The sequence below is a fragment of the Symphalangus syndactylus genome, chromosome 12 (genome assembly GCF_028878055.3).
Source record: "Symphalangus syndactylus isolate Jambi chromosome 12, NHGRI_mSymSyn1-v2.1_pri, whole genome shotgun sequence".
NCBI lineage: Eukaryota > Metazoa > Chordata > Mammalia > Primates > Hylobatidae > Symphalangus > Symphalangus syndactylus.
The window spans coordinates 25,833,424-25,853,932 of NC_072441.2; the positions used below are offsets into that span (position 1 = coordinate 25,833,424).

Genomic DNA, 20,509 nt, shown 5'->3' on the forward strand with positions numbered 1-20,509 from the left:
TCCGTGCCTGGCCGACTGAAGTAATCTTATACTAAAAATTTTCTGCATTGTGGCCGGTCATGGTGGCCCACCCAGCACTTTGGGAGGCTGAGGCGGGTGGATCATTTGAGGTCAGGAGTTCGAGACCAGCCTGGCCAACAGGGTGAAACCCCGTTTCTACTAAAAATACAAAAATTAGCCAGGTGTGGTAATCCCAGTGGGTGCCCATAATCCCAGCTACTCGCAAGGCTGAGGCAGGAGAATTGCTTGAACCCAGGAGGCAGATGTTGCAGTGAGCCAAGATCGTGCCACTGCACTCCAGCCTGGGCAACAGACTGAGACTCCGTCCCAAAATTTAAAAAAAAAATTCAGCATTGTACACAATAATGTTTCGTGTTACAAGTGTGAAAAATGAACACGCAGAAAACTTTAAGCATGTTGAAGTGTACATATCAACAAATCTTCACAGCAATCCTAGGAGGTAGGTGTTATCAGTCCCATTTTATAGATGAGAAAACAGACATTTAAGAAGATTAGGTTAATTTATCTTGCGCCATCTGATAAGTGGCAGAATCAAGATTTAAAGTTAGGTCCTCTGACTACTGGCACCCTCCCAAAGTAGAAATTGGCATTCAAATCACTATGTAGAAACCAGGATATTGTACCTAAGTTTGGAGAGACAAATCAGAAATCACGGATACTTCAAGAAAATCAAGTCAAGCCAGGGAATAAAACCAAGGGAGCTAAATAGCCAAGTGGTATGTGGCACCCATGCCGGGAAAGCCAGGTTTGATCCAAGAGGTGAGTCTAATGGGTAAAAAATTAACTAAAAAAAAATACTATCTGGATATATCTCTGGACCAGAAGCCTCTTGACTATGTATTTGGGGCTTAGTTATGTCTTTCAGTGCAGCATTTTAGAGCAGCTGTGTCCAGCTTCCCATAGTCTGTCTCCCAGGCTTCTTGTAGCCTGAGATGAGAAACACACAGTAGGTTCTCTCCTCCTTCCCTGCTCACACTCTCTCCGACATACACACACTCTCAGCATCAATTACTGTTTGTTTTTCTTCCTCTAGGTTCACTAAATATTTGGATGGAAGAAAGTCCCTCCTCATAGTATATATGCAGAATATAGTCAAGAATGGCAGAAAAATGCAACCTATCCAAATGACAAGAATGCAGTATTTTAGAGTAATCCTAAAATTCTCTGTAAAGTTCAAGTTATCGTGATGGTATGGGGTTATTGTATTCTGCTTGGCTTGGCCAAATTATCATCATAACATCAAATACTTTTTTTTCTAACATCATTTCAGCTTTAAGTTTTCATATATTTGTGTGATTTTTTATTAATGTCCATCTTCCTCATTAGAGTATAACTCTTTTAAGGCAAGGTTCAAGGTTGATTTTGTTATGCATTGTATTCTAAGCATGTACTATAGTGTTGGATACTTAATAGGTATAGAGTAATTGTTGCATGCTTGTCTGAATGAATTATGTTTTTATATTTTAGTAATTCTTAGTTTTTTCATCTGTGAAATGGGAGAAACGAAGCCAACCACAAAGTGTTAATGTTAAAATGTTTTTAAAAATATTTAATGTGTAATATTTATGCACATAAATGCCAAATGCAGTAGGCACTAGATTATGATAGGTGTTATTGTTCAATGATAGAGTCTGTTTCTTAGAACAGATATATTTCCTCTCAGTTGGCAGAAAAATATTAAATATTGAGCATTCAGGAAATTATTTTTAAAGAAAAGATCTAGGAGAGTGACTGAAAAGATCGTGGCATCGTGATTTCAAGATGTGCCAAACTCAGTATCAATTACATGTGCATCATCAATCTCATCTAAGCTTTTCACAGATTTAACAACAAAGAAAAGTGAAAGGGAGGAGGAGGAGCAAGAACTGCTAGATACCAGAGAGAAATGAAAATTTATGTGAATATGCTGCTATGGCAACCTACTGGTTTATTGTGCTGCTTGATACTTAAGGCTTGAAAACAATATGATATCATTTATTCCTAGGAACAGGCTGAAGAATATCATGCATCACTGTCTTAGCCCCAAGGGGTATCTATCTTTAGTTGTGCATTTGAATAAATTAATGTTATTATAATATATTAGGACACTTTAATGAATCTAGACTTTATTAAGCTATTTAAAATGTGTGTCTTGTTTACTTTATCAATTTTAATGAAATTAATAATTTTAGATTAGAGACCTTTGGGCTGCTTTCCTTGTGACAATGTGATTCGCATGGCAGGATATTCCCTTTTAACCCTACATTAAATAAACAATGGCTACGGTACAGATGTCAAGCCTCCCTAACTGCTGTGAGTTCCTGTATCCCTGGCAACCTGGCCTATGACTGGATTTCTCCTCACCACTTGAACTATTTTTCTAATATCAATATGCCCATGATTTTAATGTAAAATATTACCCCACAATATAACAGCACAACCATTTCTCAGAAACTATATTCACAAAGAAAAAATCTTGAGAAGCCAGAATTGAGCAACAGAAATCAGCTTCCTTTCTCTAATCATATACTGGGTTTACAATGTCCTGCAATCTAACGTGACAGGATTCATTTGTACTAATAGTCTTTCACCAATTTGAAAGTGTGTTAAAATAAGAATGGCTCTATTTTATATTTAGTAAAAGGCTATAACGCAGTCTTCCAACAGAGTGTGTCATTCATGCCAAATACCATGATAAGTGTTGGGGACATGATAGTGAACAAGGAAGAATCCTCATTTCCAAGTAGATTAGAGCTTAGCAGGAGAGATGAAAAAGGAAAATAAGTTGTGTTTGGTTTAATAAGTGCTTGTTAGATGTAAGCCCATGAGGGTACATTTGAAGAGCTCCCTCCCCAGATAGGAAAAATCTCGTTGTGGTAGCTTTCCTGGAGAAGGTGGCATCCCCATGGAGACGGAAGGACTAGGCAGTGGAAGGCCGCCAGCCAAAGGCAGCCAAATGGGTATGTGAGTGGAAGGGGCTTACAAACAAAGGCGCCAACATGTGAAGAGGCCTGAGAGAGCGAGCTCATATCAAAGTCTGGGAATGGAAATATTTCAGGATAGCCACAGCTCCTGTTGTGTGAGGGTAGAATGGCAAGATTGATAGCCAGAGTGGAATACAGGGGCCAGAATGTGAAGAAACCTACATACCACCCTCTGTTGTGAGGACTTTATTCCAGGGACAGTGAAGAAACACTGACAGGCTTCATACATAAAGTGTAAGACCAACTATTTATTTTAGAAAGATCATTATGCATTTTAAAAACACAACCTAATTCCAGCTGTTATGGGTAGACTCTGTGTGTGCAGTACTAACCCCTTGATTCTAGTATGTCCCAAACCGAACTGAGTGTGATCCCTCCCGAACCTTTCTTCCTGTGTTCCAGCCTCAGCCAGTGGCTTCACTCTTTATCTTGTTGTCTAGATGGAAAACATAGAATTATGTTCAAATTTTCCTTTCCTTATATCCAATTAGTCACTGAAATAAGCAAATACTGCCTTTCTTCTCTCTTGCTTTTTAACTGCATATCCAATACTCTAAGCCATATTTTAACTTTCCCATCCATTTCTTCCAACTACTCTAAGAAATATTTTGTGAAGACGTACAAGCTGCCAACAAACATACATAAAATGCTCAGCTTCACTAATCATCAGAGAAATGCAAATTAAAACCACAATGAAATACCATCTCACACCAGTCAGAATGGCTATTATTCAAAAGTCAAAAAAACAACAGATGTTGGTGTGGATGTGGAGAAAAGGGTATGCTTGTACATGACTGGGAGAAACGTAAACTAGTTCAACTTCCATGAAGAACACTATGGAGATGTCTCAAATAAATAAAAACAGAGCTACTATTTGGCCCAGTAATTCCACTCAACAGAGGAAAACAAATAATCATATTAAAAAGCCACTTGCACTTGCATGTTTATCATAGCACTATTCACAATAGCAAAGTCATGGAATCAACCTGAGCATCCATCAATGGTTGATTGGATAAAGAAAATGTGGCACATATATTCAGTGAAATACTATGCAGCCATATGAAAGAATAAAATAATGTCCTTTGCAGCAACATGGATGGAGTTATAGGCCATTATCCTAAGTGAAATAACTCAGAAACAGAAAATCGAATACTGCATTCTCACTTATAAGTGGGAGTTAAAAAATGGGTACACATGGACATAAAAATGGAAAATAGGCACTGAGGATTCCAAAAGTGGGTAGGCTGGGAGAGGAGTGAGGGATGAAAACTTACTTATTGAGTACAATGTTCACTATTTGGGTGTTGGGGGCCCTAGAAACCCAAACCTCACCATTATGCAATATACCCATATAACAGCCTTGCACATGTACCTGCTGAATCTAAAATAAATCAATAAATAAATTAAACTACTGCTACGCACAACAAAGAGACTAGATTGTTTTAGTAATCTTGAAAATCCCCTCAATAGCTTTCCAATACTTCTGGAATCCAGTGCAAACGCCTTGTAACATTTAAGACCCTCCAAGTCTTTCCCTAAGGTGCCTTTCTAGCCCTAACTCCTGTTGTACCTGATGTCATATCCTGCACACCAAGACATTTAAAAACCTTGTGCATAATGCTTACGTGACATTGATCATGTTCTTCTCTTGCCCATGATTATTCTTAACCCCGTGGAATTTTTGGAAGTGCTACTCATCCTTTGGCATCCAGCAAAAAAGCCACATTTGCCCTGAAGTATTCTGTAACCCTTTTATTTGAGTTGAATGGGCTCTTACTGTGCACTTTCACAGGTCTTGGCTTTGGGTTCCCTGAAAATTTTCTTACTTTGTACTTATTTCATTTTGCTGATTTTTATGACAAATCCTACACTCTAAGCCACAAGATGCAAACTGGAGGTGGCCCACTTTCATCTTCATCTGACCCAATGTTTTCAATGTAATAATATGTATTTGTGTTTCACATGGGCATGTGCTCTTCAATTCCTAGTAGTTGAAATGCTTTCAGTTATTTCATATATTTATTTGCATCTCTGGCCTTGAATGTTAAAGTCATCACAAACGTGGTGAGAGTTGTACTGAGACCACATTGGCTATTAGAAGAAATATCATCAAATGAAATAAATAAAAAAATAAACAACATAACACGACATAGCGAAATATAATAATGAGATACTAGAAATGCAAATTTCTTCAATTCAGGAACTTTTCTTTCCTTTTCAAATTATCTCACAGATGAATGAAGAAGTGAAACTTTTCAAATTATCTCACAGGTGAATGAAGAAGTGAAATCTGAAGTTAGAAGAGAAGATCACTTTTAACCTGAAATGGTAATAAGGTTATTTCTAATACTCTTCTAAATCAAAACATGTAACTGCCTACGTTGGTAAGGACCACCGTGTGAATGATAAGATAAAAGCAAAAGAGAAACAGAATGTACTTCTAGTCTCTTCTGAATAATCAAACTTGCAATGTAAAATCTAGAAGAGAGATATCCTGACATAGGAGTCTGAAAATTAGGCCTGTGCTTTCCTTCAAGTCATTTCACCTTCAAAAGATACAGTTTTTATTATCACATGTAATCTGGTTAGAATTATACAAAGAATGAGTAAGACAGTATGTAGTAAGTTGTAAAATATGTTATAAGATAGCAAAGTCAGCATATAAGGTAAAGTTGCATGTCATTAAAATTAATCTTGAAAATTCCTTAGGCCGGGTGCGGTGGCTCAAGCCTGTAATCCCAGCACTTTGGGAGGCCGAGGCGGGCAGATCACAAGGTCAGGAGATCAAGACCATCCTGGCTAACACGGTGAAACCCCGTCTCTACTAAAAAAAATACAAAAAATTAGCCGGGCTTGGTGGCGGGCACCTGTAGTCCCAGCTACTCGGGAGGCTGAAGCAGGAGAATGGCATGAACCTGGGAGGCGGAGCTTGCAGTGAGCCAAGATCGTGCCACTGCACTCCAGCCTGGGTGACAGAGCAAGACTCCGTCTCAAAAAAAAAAAAAGAAAATTCCTTAAACTTCCTTGTTTGAAACTACCATACTTTACAATAGTTTCCAAAATGGAAAGCAAGTATCTTAAAGTAGAAATAAAATGACTATTTGGAGTGTGAGAAAAAAATAACAGAAGGTCCATTTGTATTGTATTCTTATCTCATTTTTAAAATTTTCTGTCTCAGGTCATTTAATGCATGAATACACTAGTTCAGAAATGCATAACCATAAGTAAAAATCAGTATGGAAATATTGTTAGTTTTTGCTAAATTTTATATTTTACTCATAGGAATATATGTTTTAAAAAATGTTGCTGACCCCTGCTTTACATCACTGTTGATGAGTGAGCACTAAAGTAGTTGGCTTTGTTTCAGAGCCATGTTACATTAAACAAACATTTTCAACATTAAAACCTCATTAAAAATAGAGAGATGCTCATACTATCAGAGATATACGGGAATGAAGACCAACTGAAGGAGCAGCCAGGTTCATATCTCCCATGGTATGTACTTTTGAAGCAGTAGAGTAGCAAGTCATGCCATTTAATTATATGTGCTATCTAGCTTTTTCTCTCTTCCTCTCTCTCTCATGTAGCACCCCATGCTTAAGAATTGACTCTATGTAAGTGAAACAAGGTGAACATTTTGCAAAGCCACCACACATAATAAAGCCTTGAAAATCATAATCTGCTATGCAAATGTAATGTATTCATAATTTTGACATAAATAAATTGCATGAAAACAGTAAAGAACGGGGCATCAAAATTTTCCTACATACAAAAATATTTTAACTCATTTTGCTGGTTTCCTCAAAAATATAAGAAGGGGAGAAGACCCTCCCTCCCACAGTCCTGCAGCAAAGTGAATACTCACATAAAATTTATAGCCTGCTTAGACAATCAGGTAGTAAATATTTAGAATAGAAAAGAGGAGAGGAATGGTCATTATTCTTTATTATGATTTCTCAAGTTCATGTTACCACTGTAAAATCAGGAATGAAAAATAATCATTATCTAAAGTGAAACTTAACATCAACCTTACTGAAGAAGGTCACCATGCCTCTATGTAAAGTGAACATGGCACATTCTACAAGGTTGGCTTTAGGTATTTTCCTATGTATTCATTGGTATCTGCATACATTTTGTACTTGTCTATGCATGCATATTTTTTATTATACTTTAAGTTTTAGGGTACATGTGCACAACGTGCAGGTTAGTTACATATGTATACATGTGCCATGTTGGTGTGTTGCACCCATTAACTCGTCATGTAACATTAGGTGTATCTCCTAATGCTGTCCCTCCCCCCTCCCTCCACTCCACAACAGGCCCCGATGTGTGATGTTCCCCTTCCTGTGTCCATGTGTTCTCATTGTTCAATTCCCACCTATGAGTGAGAACATATGCGTGCATATTTTATGCACCTAGATAACTAACCCTTCTCACCAGGGCAAAATGATACTGATCATCACATTTCTTTCTATAGCAGTGATATAAGGAATGACTTAAAAGAGAATAGGCCAAGTTTGAAATATGTTGCTTAAAAGTCAAGATATTATAGGCCCCACATTGCCAAATGCAAAAATTTCCATTTTTTAGGTACATAGCTTTTAAACTAATATATTGATAATTTTAATGTCTTTTTCATTCATGGGAGTAATTTATATTTACCTCCTTTGCAACGTTTTCATCCCTATGTTAAATTACAGTAGAGGAATAGGAAAGAAATGCTGTTGCAGCTAAAAAATTCCAAAAAAGCATTTCTACAATTAGCCCTTTGCCTAAAAACAGGAAAAGTAAGTAAAATACAATTTTTAAAATCTATTCATTTATTTAATATTTTATTTTTAATTGACCAATAATAATTTTATATACTTATAGGGTATAATGTGGTATTTTTATATATGTATACATTGTGAAATGACTAAATCAAGCTAACATATCAGTTGCCTAAAAGCCTGGAGCAGTTAAAATGGTCATGAGAAATCAGAAAGCATGTATTTCTAGACCTCAGGCTTGGATTTGAGGTAATCTCGAAAAAGAGGAGGGAATTCAACGGTGCAGGCAAAATAACAAAATTCTCATCTAAGACAAGATGGCACTACCATCTTCACAAAGTAATACAGATCCATGTTTTTGCAATACCTATTGAAATGCCAGTATATTACAATTCATGTTTTTAGCCTTAATCCTAAATGAATGTACTATTCTCAAACAATAGATTAATTGAATTTCATATCACCAAAAACATTTGCTTAATGATACTTTGGATGTTCTGAAATTGTCTTTTCACTGCATATGCATATAAAGAGTATATTTCTACTTAACAACCTTCTATATTATTAAGGAAAAAAGTTTAAATATTTGGCTCTCTTTATAACTCTAATTTTCCCAAGGCTTAAATACATACATAGTAAAATTAAGCCCATTGATACTCTTCATTCCAGGTGTGCTGAAAGAAACTATGATGTTAAAAAATGACTACCTTATCCTAAGAGGTAATATTTTAATAACTAGTATATAACATTAGCCACTCTCATGGTGAAATAAACTAAAAGCCAAATGACTAATATTTCTAATGTAAAAAATACTTAGATAATGCATGAGAGAGACAGTGTGGGAGCTGTCTTTGAAGATGGCATCAGATGACTCTCACCTCTTGATATTCATGTCATCCCTGTCCTGTTCCCTCTCACAATGACAATTTCAGGGCATCCAAAGTCCCATTAAGCAAATGTTTTTGATGACATGAAATCACATTGAAGAAGGTTTCCCCATGTTATAAAGGACATGGCAGCTTCTACCTAGCTCTCTTCTGGATCACTAATACTGGATGAAGCCCGTTGCCTATGGTGACATCTACGTGGCAATTAACTGAGTCTATCTGCCAATAACTAGCACTACTTGCTGGGCATGTGGGTCAGTCATCTTGGAAGCAGATTCTCCAGCCCCAGTCAAGCCTTCAGATGAACAGCACCAGGTGACATCTTAACTGCAATCTTATGAGAGACCCTGAGTGATAACCATCCAGCCAAACTGCTCCTGGATTCCTGACCCACAGAGGCTGCTTGAGATGGTTAGTGCTTACTGGTTTTAGCTGCTAAGTTTGGGGTTAATTTGTTACTTAGCGATAGATAACTAATAATGGCATCAGAAACAAGGGAAAGAACATGGGCCGAGAGGTTATCACATCTAAAATGTCTTGATGGTGATGTAAAGCTGAGTGCTCTTCAGGTTAAGTCTCTTGTGTCTCAGTTTTGTCAACAGTAAATTGATGATAATAAATCTTATCTCACAGAGGTCTGAACAATAAATGAGATAAAAGAACTCAAAGAAACTGGAAAGTGTTTTTTTTTTTCCTCAGTAAGTATATATTTCTTTTCTTTAAATTGTGCTTAATTTTACAGTCTTTCTTTTAAGGGGTTTTAAGCTGAATGCTCTTAGCACACAGAAATGGACTTTACAGGATGTTGAAGAACTGCAGGCAGAGATAGGGCTATGGATATTCAGGCACTGCCTCTGTTTTCTGTTTGTGTTTATTTGTTTATGTTTATCTGGATGAAGAGCTGGCTTTGAAGGTCTTGACTTAAGATAAATGAATATTTATAAACATTACCTTACATAGAAGTGAAGCGATCGTATAAGTTATTTCTGAGTATTTATGCAAACCTCAAATCAAAAAAGGTCTCTAGGAAACAAAACTCTAGATCTTGCAGAAATAAACTCTGTTCCTCTCTGACAGGGTCTCTGACAGCTTCATGTTGCCAGTTAAAGACCTCAGAGGTCAAGAAGACAACTCTGAAACATGCTGTATCTGTTTCTGCTGTGTTCCTCTTGACTCCATTTTTGTGTGTCCTTGACTAAATAAATTGGGAAATTATAAGTGAGTGTTTGTACGTGCAGTTTCTTATTTTGCGAATCCATAAACAACTTGAAATGCTTTTACCCTTGGTATTTCACATTGACATTTCAAATTAGTTTGATAGACTCTTAAGGGCCTTGACCTACACTAGGTGCCATAGTATAGGGGTTAAACCCATGGACTCTGCATGAAGATTTATAAGACTTCCTGGGTTTAAATCCCAGCTCTGCCGCTAACTGTATGAACTTGTGCAAATTACTTAAAAACATTCTATGCTTTGGTTTCCTCAGGTAAAAGTTAAGAAGAATAATATTTACCTTACAGGTTTGTTATAAGAGTAAAATGGGTAAATATTATCAACTTAGAACACTACCTGTCCAATAGCAGGTGCTTGCTAAATAGTTAGCTTTTTATTTATTTTTTAATTTTTTATTTTGTTGAGACAGAGTATCACTCTGTCTCCAGGCTGGAGTGCAGTGGAGCAATCTCGGCTCACTGTAATCTCCGCCTCCTGGGTTCAAGAGATTCTCCTGCCTCAGACTCCTGAGTAGCTGGACTACAGGTGCCTGCCACCATGCCTGGCTAATTTTTTTATTTTTAGTAGAGATGGGGTTTCACCATGTTGGCCAGGGTGGTCTCGATCTCTTGACCTCGTGATACACCCATCTTTGCATCCCAAAGTGCTGGGATTACAGGCGTGAGCCACCGTGACTGGCTAACTTTTGATTTTGATGAAGTAAATAATTGAATGGCCTGGGTGTTTATGGTGAATCTACATAGTGAGTGCAACCATTCGGCAACCAGAATCCTTCTCTTTCCTACTCCCTGCATATGCTCAACTTTGCTTTACTTTAGTTTTGAAATGAAATTATTCATTACAATGATATTTGAGAATTTGAATATTGCCTCAAATATAACCCTAAAGATGATAAATGTATGCTTCACTCTGAACTGAAAATATGTTTGCCTTTCACAAGTGCATTTGATTTTCACGGCTGCATTTTTCTATGTGTGTGAGTGTGTTGGGGAGGACATTGATTGGGGAAAATCAATCTACCTTTTCCTTTTTAGCAAATGGTTCTGAACTCCTTTGAAAATCTAATAAAAGCTGTAGTCCATCTCTACAGTAGGAAAAAAAAAATCACTGAAGCTATGATTGTGGGCACCAATTGGCCCTTTTCTATATTTACTATAGGGCAAGAAAGTGGACCGAGGATTATTGTAGCTTTTTTTTTTTTTTTTGACAATGGTTTCTGAATTTAGAAAAGAGAAAAAGAGCAGAAAAAAAAAAATCCGGGACATTGCTTCACACAGTATTGGAAACAAAATGGCCTTTAACAAAGGAGCTCTGATTGTCAGCTTTTAAGAAATTAATGACACAAATTAAAAAGTGACTTTGAAAGGTATGCAAAATAGTCTGTCAGTGTTATTTATACAGTGTTTTGTAGAGAACCAGGGATCTGGGGGACTCCTGCAATGATGTCCTAATTTAGAGGAGGGTTCTGAACAGGTAGAATTGAGGCTCCATTTACCCAGCATCTACTCGAGAAGTGCTGTGTTCATAAATATTACTTCTTGGCCTTCCAAATAAGATTGTACTGAACAAAGAGTTCCATAACTTATAAAGGATTCAGAACTACTTTTCTGGATATTTGTCCATATAGGTAATTACAAACCGGAACTTCTCAACCTGGGTTATCAAAATCTGAGAAAGGCTATATTGGCAGATGTACAATATTGTAGGGTGAAATGAGAGTGACCACAGACCAGTTTACCTAATTCTCAGTATATAAAAATATGGAGTCTTCTACTAAGCTATAAAAAGGCAAATTTAGAATTAGTAAAAACATATAAATTAGTAAAAAGAATTTAAACAACCCAAATTATAGAAGAAGTTGCATATAAAATAGCTAAAAAAATTTGTAGATAAAACCAGTCAGAAGAAATGAGACTGTTATGGGGATATTATCCCTTATTATTAAGGTTGATGTTAAAAAGGGATATTGTCTTCCACAAATCTTTTGATTCCAGTTCCAGAAAAAAAATACCTGCTTGTATCACATACATTCTTATCCTTTGTGGTAATACCTAAGTCTTTATATAATTTCACCAGTTTTCTGTTCAGATATTTAGCTGCAATTGGTTATGAGCCTTGACATAAGTAAATGATATCATTTGGAGGTGTCCTCACCCAAAATCTCATCCTGAATTTAATTTGAATTGTAATCTCCATGTGTTGGGGGAGAGACCCATGGGAGGTGATTAGATCATGGGGGCAGTTCCCCCATCCTGTTCTCATGATAGTGAGTGAGTTCTCACAAGATCTGATGGTTTTTTAAGGGAGTTTTCCCCCTTTTGCTTGGGACTTCTCTCTCCTGCCACCTAGTGAAGAAGGACATGCTTGCTTCCCCTTCCACTGTGATTGTAAGTTTCCTGTGACCTCCCCAGCCATGTGGAACGGTGAGTCAATTAAACCTCTCTCCTTTATAAGTTACCCAGTCTTGGGCAGTTCTTTATAGCAGCATGAGAACGGACTAATACAGTATGTAAACCCCCTACATATATGTTGTACAGTATGGAATTGCCAACATTTGGCTTTTTTGACTTCGAAAGTGGGAATTCGATGTGCTTTAACCTAGCATTTGCTTGAATATATTCCTCCCTAGTTTTGACGCAGACTCTATACAGTATAGATAATTCCCTCTTCTCTGCATTATAGACTCCAGTTTACCCACAGGGGTCTTGTGATTTTTTGCTGGCTTGATAACAGAATTTGAAGAGGTCTGAATGAGCCTACTGGTTGAAAGTAAAGAGAAAGTTGTCAAGTCCTGTCTTATCTTATTCAATAGCTCTTGCCAAGGTTTTTGGGTCTTCTCAAGGGAGTAATCACACAGAGTTGAAATAAGAGCAGCCCTAAAATCCCATTGGTTAGTCCTTTAGGCATGTATTTTATCTCCTCTACAGCCTCTTTAGTGACAGAATATCTAAAACATAGTGTTCTATAAAACAAAATGTTAAACTATCTTGTGGGAGAATAAGGCAGGTGAAAGGGTTGAGGCTTATCAAGGAAGCCAGGCAAACACAGCAGTTCCTATTGCTTTTGAAGTGCTCTTGTGGAAGCTGTACTCAAGTCCTTTAAGAGCTGGTTTACTTCCCAAATAAACTGAGTTGCCAGCAAGAGCAATGGTGTAGTGTTTCAGGAGAGAGGGGAAGAAATGAAATGCATCAGTGATGGGGGATTTGCAGGCATTTCTGAGATCGTGCAAACCAAAGTGGACATTTCTTCTGGATGCTATTAGCTACTCATCCCTCCCACGTGGGCCCCTTCAGTTTGCTTGCTGGAGAGGAGGCTGTTGAGAATCATTCAAGCCAGTTAAAGAAATTGCCTAAAGTAAGTATCTGAAACACAAGCACATTAGCTCAAAGTGCTTAGAACACAGTAATAATCACAAAATCCTTACTTCTTCTCTCCTTTGTACCATTCAAAGGCTGGAGGTGGCACACCTGCACCTTCGCATCTTATCAGGCCACTGCGTCCGGGGGTCACGGTGCCAGATTTAATTTCCTGAATAGTAGGAGCAACTGCAAAAGAAACAAACAAACAAATACTAGTGGATAAGTAAAAATAATCCTCAACAGAAATATGACACACATATATTTTTATTCCTTCTATATTCAAAGCAATCTTATGCCTGATAGACCAATGCATCACATTTTCAGTGTTTTATGCTTCAAGTACAAGACTAGTCATTTTCAGCTTCGTTTTTCAAGTTGAACAATAGATGAATGTTTTCAGGGAGTGCAGAGTAAATGCAATACATTTTGGCCTTGCTTCCTGCTGGAAAAATGGCATTGGTGAGGGTAACACTTCATCTGTACTACAGTCCAACTCTACTGCAGTAATAGTTCTCATCTACTGAGTGATCACAGGGAGCCAGCCACTGGGCTAGGTGCTTTACATTCTCGATTTCCTCACAAAAATACTCTAAGCGTGATGGTATTATCTCAATTTTACAAATGTGAAAAGTCAAGTTCAGAGATGTTAAATGAATTATCAAGGTCACACAGCTACTTAGTTGCAGAATTTGCCTTTGAAGTCAGGCATGTGAACTCAAAGCCTGGGCTCTTGAAATCTTCTGTGTTTTTTCCAGCCTCCTCCTTATGCTTTAGTAATTTAGTGATTTTTTTCTTTAATGTAGTTTCTTCTGTCTGAATGCCATTGTTTCCTATTTCCACAGCTTCAAGATCCATTTTAGGCGTCAGTATCCCCATGTTCTTCCTTATTGCTCCAGCTGGAAAAAGTTTCCCCTCCTCTGAGTATCTGGATCTCTCATACCATCAACTTTCTATCATGTATTGATAGAAATGTATTGCATTGGCCGGGCGTGGTGGCTCACACCTGTAATCCCAGCACTTTGGGAGGCCGAGGCGGGCGGCCCACGAGGTCAGGAGATCGAGACCATCCTGGCTAACACAGTGAAACCCCATCTCTACTAAAAATACAAAAAATTAGCCGGGCGTGGTGGTGGGCACCTGTAGTCCCAGCTACTCGGGAGGCTGAGGCAGGAGAATGGCGTGAACTCAGGGGGCAAAGCTTGCAGTGTGCCGAGATTGCGCCACTGCATTCCAGCCTGGGCAACACAGCAAGACTCCGTCTCAAAAAAAAGAAAAAAAAGAAATGTATTGCATTGTATCATGTACCGTATTTGTGGGTATGCCAGACTTCCTTTTCAGTTCCTTGAAGGCAGGGTTAAATATCTGATTCATCTTTGTATCTTCCAAGCGCACAGTGTATATTCCATTACACAGTGCCTGGCACAGTGTGATGCTTAAAAAACTTTTTTGGTAGCATAACTTTTTTTTTTTATCCTTCACATAGTTATTCCACTGTCAACATGTGCCAGGCATTTCTCAAGGAACAAAGCAGTTAATTGCCCTGACGTGATGAAGCTTATACTCTAGATGGGGTAACAAACGGGGAGACAGACTATAAGCAACAAATACCACAAATAAGTAGTTTAAATAAAATGTCAGAAGGCGATAAATAATACAGTAAAACAAAAGCAAAACCCTTATAGTTGCAAGGTAAGAGGAATCAGAGAATGGAATGGATTGCAATTTTCGGTAGGGTCATCTGAGTAGGCCTCATCGAGATGGTAAAACTTGCACAAAGACTAGATGTAAATGAGTGAGTTAGCTGTGTGCATATTTAGAGACAGAGACTTGTAGGAAGAGGGAACAGCTTGCAGTAAGACACTGAGGCTGAAGCTAGCCTAGTTTGCTTAAGAAATAGCAAGATTGGTGTGGCCGACACAAAGAGAAAGGAGAGTAGGAGGAGATAGGAACAATTTTCAGTGGATTCCAAGTTTACACCAAAGAGAAACAAAGGATGGAAGATTGGGTAGGACCTCTCGGGTCATTTCAAGGAATTGACTTTAATTCTAAGACAAATGGTGAGCCCCTGCAGAGTACAGATAAAATCTGATCGGTTTTTTGAAAAGATGACTGTGGCTGCTGTGTTGAGAAAAGACCATAGTGAGGCTAGGATAAAAGTCTAGGGATAAAGTAGGGAATGCAGTAAGCAATGTAATGGAAGGTGGGTGGCTCACACCAGGGTGGTGGCAGTTCAAGTGGTGGAAAGTTATCGGGCTTTTGGTCTACTCTGAAATTGGAGCTGGTAAGATTTCTAGACAGACTGAAGTGACATAGAGAGGAGTCAAGGGTGATTTAATTTGGGTTGAGTAGCTGGAAGGTTATTGACTGAGGTGAAAAGGACTGTAAATAGAAGAATTTTGGAGGGGGCTGGGCGCAGTGGCTCACACCTGTAATCCCAGCACTTTGGGAGGCCGAGGCGGGTGGATCACCTGAGGTCAGGAGTTCGAGACGAGCCTGGCCAACATGGTGAAACTCTGTCTCTACTAAAATTACAAATAGCCAGGCATAGTGGTAGGCGCCTGTAATCCCAGCTACTTGGGAGGCTGAAGCGGGAGAATCGCTTGAACCCAGGAGGCAGAGGTTGCAGTGAGTTGAGACTGCCATTGCACTTCAGCCTGGGCAACAAAAGCGAAACTCTATCTCAAAAAAAAAAAAAAAAATTTTGGAGGGAAACATTAGGAGTTGTATGCATGTGTCTTTTCATAAATATTTCCTTTTCTACCAAGTTTTTAACACACTATAATTCATATTTCAAATAACACTATAGAAAATTATTAATCAACAACTAGAATCTTGAAGATACAAAAACTAGTTCATTCAGAAATATGGCCTAAGTGTGCACCATGGATGTATTCTGATTTCTTTGGAAAGCAATTAAAAAGTACAGTATTTAATGTTTTATCAATATTCAGTGAATACTGAATATATAGTTTTCAATATATGAAAACTATAAAAACTCTTACAATGGAACATTGCCTTTCATGTAAAAAAATACCCTAGTAAATACATTATTTTCTGTTAAGGGCGATACTTCTTTTTGAAATTATCGCACTTCTATTTCTCTGTGGTGTTTTCATTCTTATTATTTATAGTTCTAGAAAACATTGCAAGGAAGATATTTTTGTTAAAGTGCTTGCTAATAAATTGGTGAAAAATAATGAAATAATATTTCCAAAAAATGTTTGCATGAGAACTGTTACAATATAGATACATACATATACACAAACACCCAGTTTTTCATATTATATATAAATCATATATGTATAACATTTATAATGTACATATATATACCCTTATATATACACATTTATGTATATATGGGTGTATACATATATGTATATTCACAAACACAAGAAATCATTTCATAATTTTAAAATTATTTTGTTAAGCAAAGTTTCATGTCACCTACAAAAGCCAATTAATTAAATATATTAAAAAATCTATAAATAAAACTCCATGTACTTGTCAATTATTATGACACTGCTCATGACAGGTGCAGGTAAGATTGTATTTTAACTATTGTTCTCGTAGGCTTTAATCTCTCTTTCCTGTCACACAAACAGACTGTAATCTTTTCTGATATCTAACTATTATTGAAGATGAAATAACCATATGCAACAGGAGATCCATCACAAGCTTCTATTGATAACCCGGTTAGTTTAATTACTCTCTTGTTTGTCAAGGGGGCCATGACTCATTATAAACAAAAGCATGAAATCCGGAACACTGCCTGAAAACCCAGGCGTAATGAACCGAAATCAAAATCTAATTCATCATTACAAGGCTTTTGTGCAGTCCAGTGTACATACGGCTCAGCACTGGGTGCTTTACCACCAAGTTAAAGGGACATGATTCTGTTATCTAGGGCTTCGTGGGCTGCTGCGATGGACACCGAAAATGGAAAGATATCTAAAATGTCACATGGAAATATGGATAAAGAATGAATAAAAATCAATAACATTAATAATATGCATAAGAAAAAGTCCTAAGTGCATTTTGCAAGGTATAGAGTTAAAGGTCCAAGTGTTGTGAAGTAATCAATGTGGAGACAAGATTCTCATGCGGATATCCCTTTGTGGCTAACATTATAAACTTGAACCGAAAGTTTTGATTGATTTTACTCGGAGACATAAAAATTCTTATTACATATTCATATTACCGTGCATTTTTTGGAAATAACTTGTTCAAAAACAAAAGGATTCAACCATTTATTTATTCTTTATTCCTTTGTTGATTGAACAAATATTTTATCAGCGATCACATTAATAAAAATATAATGATATTCCTGGCCTCATAAAGCTGATAGGAAGTGATACAAACTAAGATGAAAACAGAGCAGGGTGAAAGAAAAAGGAAGAGCAAGATATGTTATTTACTATGTTGCAGTCTCAGAGATCCTTGATGATAAGGTAATATTTGAACAAAGAATTAAATGATGTGAGAAAAGGAATCATTGGGCGATCTGTAGAAAATTATTGGAATAAGAAACAGGAAAGGCAAAGGTCCTGAGTGGAGAGCATGCTTGAGGTGGAAACGTGTTTAATAGGATTAAGTTTAAGACACTGTTTTAGAAAGAGCAAAATGGTCATCATTGCTTGAGTAGAATAGGTGAGAATAATCCAGAAGAGAAGGTGGGGCAGGGGCCTGGAGCCCAGATTCTATAGGGTCTAGTAGCCCATGATAAAAGCTTTGAATTTCATTCTAAGCTGATAACGTTTTGCAGATTTTGAGCAGAGGAGGGACATGATTTAGTTAAAATCCTATAAAGATTATTTGTCTGTTGTGTGGAACATGGTCTGCAAAGAGGCAGGAGAGGAAACCGGCAGAATAGCTACGAGGCTGTTGTAGTAATCCTTAGGACAATGAGAAAGTCATTGGTCAATGCATAGAAAATGCAGAAGTTGAGGATAGAATGTAATTAAATAGATCATTGCTCACATTGGACCTGAATCAGCTCATTTTAGTTAACCAGCATTGATGGAGCATTATCAGTGGATTCCAAGTTTACACCATTCTGAACCCTACTACTCTGTAGAAATAGAAGGATTCTGTGGGTACAGACATGGCTGATAATGCCCAGAGGATTACTTTCTACAGTACTTCTTAGAAATTGTGACGTACATGTATGTCTTATGAATCTTTTATTGCAGGGGTCCCCAGCCCATGGGCCTGTTAGGAACCGGGCCACACAGCTGGAGGTGAGTGGCAGGTGAGCAGATGAAGCTTCATCTGTATTTACAAATGCTCCCCATCGCTCGCATTACTGCCTGAGCTCCACCTCCCATCAGATCAACAGCAGCATTAGATTTTCATAGGAGTGTGAACCCTATTGTGAACTGCACATGAAAGGGATCTAAGGTGCACACTCCTTATGATAATCTAATGCCTGATGATCTGAGGTGGAGCTGAGGCAGTGTTGCCAGCACTGGGGAGTGGCTGCAAATGCAGACTAATGTTAGCAGAGAATTATACACATAGGCCATAATAAATCAATTGCTCGCAGACTCATATCAAAACCCTATCAGTGAGTGGCAAGCAACAATTAAGCTGCATCTGGTGGCAGGCTTTATAGTGGCAAATAAGTTGAGGTACTTCAATTACACAACTGCATCTGGTGGCAGGCTCTAAGTCAGAATCTGACACGTTAGTCTGCATGTGGCCCACACATTATTTTATTTACCACTTCTGTCCGTACCTCTTTCCTACACTGCGCACTTGTCTCAGTCACAGTTTTGGTAAGCCCACAAGCTAACCCTAGCCAAAATGAATAAAAACCAAACATCACTAGAGAGCTTCTTTGAAAGGGGAAAAGACCCAACAACTCTAAGACTGCCGACAAAAGAAAGCTGCATTTAAAATAAAATAACAAGAGGGCTACTTAAATTACAAGTTCATTGTAACAGGTGATTCACATTCTCCAAGCCCACTTTGTATAATGTGCGGTGACTGGCTATCCAACAAGGCCATGAAACCTTCAAAACTGCTTTACCACATGGAGACCACACACCCTGCATTAAAAGACAAGCCTTTGGAGTTTTTCAAAAGGAAAAAAACATAAACACAAAGAACAGAAGCAATTATTGAAGGCCACCACTTCATCAAATGTGTCTGCACCAAGAGCATGATTCTCCGTGACTAACCACATTGCTAAAGCTAAGAAGCCCTTTCCTATTGGTGAAGAGTTGATCCTGCCTACTGCTACGGATATTTGTCATGAACTTTTACGAGAGGCTGCTGTTCAAAAGGTGGCGCACGTGTTCCTTTTTTGGCTAGCACCATAACTAGATGAAATAGCAGAGGATATTAAGGCACAATTGTTAGAAAGGATTAACGAATCACTGTGGTACACAATCCAGGTTGAGTCGTCTACTGACGTTGACGAGGCAATGCTTGTTTATGTGGGATATATTTTTCAGGAGGATGTTCGTGAGGATATGTTATGTGCACCTTTGTTGCAACCAACACCACAGCTGCAGGACTATTCAAGCCTCTGAATGATTACAAATCGGGAAAACTGAAGTGGTTATTTTGTGTTGGTATATGCATGGATGGAGTTGCTGCCGTGACTTGACAGCTTTCTGGTTTCACTATTCGGGTCAAAGAGGTCACTTCGGAACGTTAAGTCTACACACTGTGTCATCCGTAGAGAAATGCTGGCTAGCTGGAAAATGTTACCTGAACTAAAATCATTTTGCAGAATGTGATTAAAATTACCAACCACGTTAAAATACATGCCCTCAACTCACATCTGTTCCCACAGCTCTGTGAGGAGATGGACACAAAGCACACACGCTTTCTCTTATACACAGAAGTGAGACGGCTTTCTAAAGGTGCATAACTGAGCAGAGTTTCTGAGTTACGAGAGCCACTCCAGAGATCACTTTTAGAAACACAGTCACCAATGGCAGCACATTTCAGTGACACAGAATGGGTCGCAAAACTTGCTTATGTGACATACTCAACCTGCTCAATGGACACAGCCTTTCACTTCAGGGGAGAATCACAACTGTGTTCAAATCGGCAGATAAAGTGGCTGCATTCAAAGCCAAGCTGAAATTATGGGGGCGACAAGTGAACACTGGGATTTCTGACACGTTTCAAACATTAGCGGAGATTTTGAAAGAGGCTGAGCCAGGACCTTCTTTCTCCCAGCTGGTGCATGATCGCCTAGCTCAGCTTTCGAAAGAGTTTGAGCATTACTTCCTAATCACAAAAGACACCCGAACTGGGAAGGAAT

General features: G+C 38.1%; 1 protein-coding gene across 4 annotated transcripts in view; it reads right to left on the reverse strand.

Moving 5' to 3' along the window:
• NEGR1 (neuronal growth regulator 1) overlaps nt 1–20,509 on the reverse strand; it is a 911,215-nt gene that overhangs the window by 203,777 nt on the left and 686,929 nt on the right. For all 4 annotated transcript variants that reach the window (XM_063624045.1, XM_063624046.1, XM_063624044.1 and 1 more), the window contains one exon: nt 13,299–13,419. In XM_063624045.1, coding sequence (XP_063480115.1) covers nt 13,299–13,419 — 121 coding nt within the window. The remainder of the gene's footprint in view (nt 1–13,298; nt 13,420–20,509) is intronic.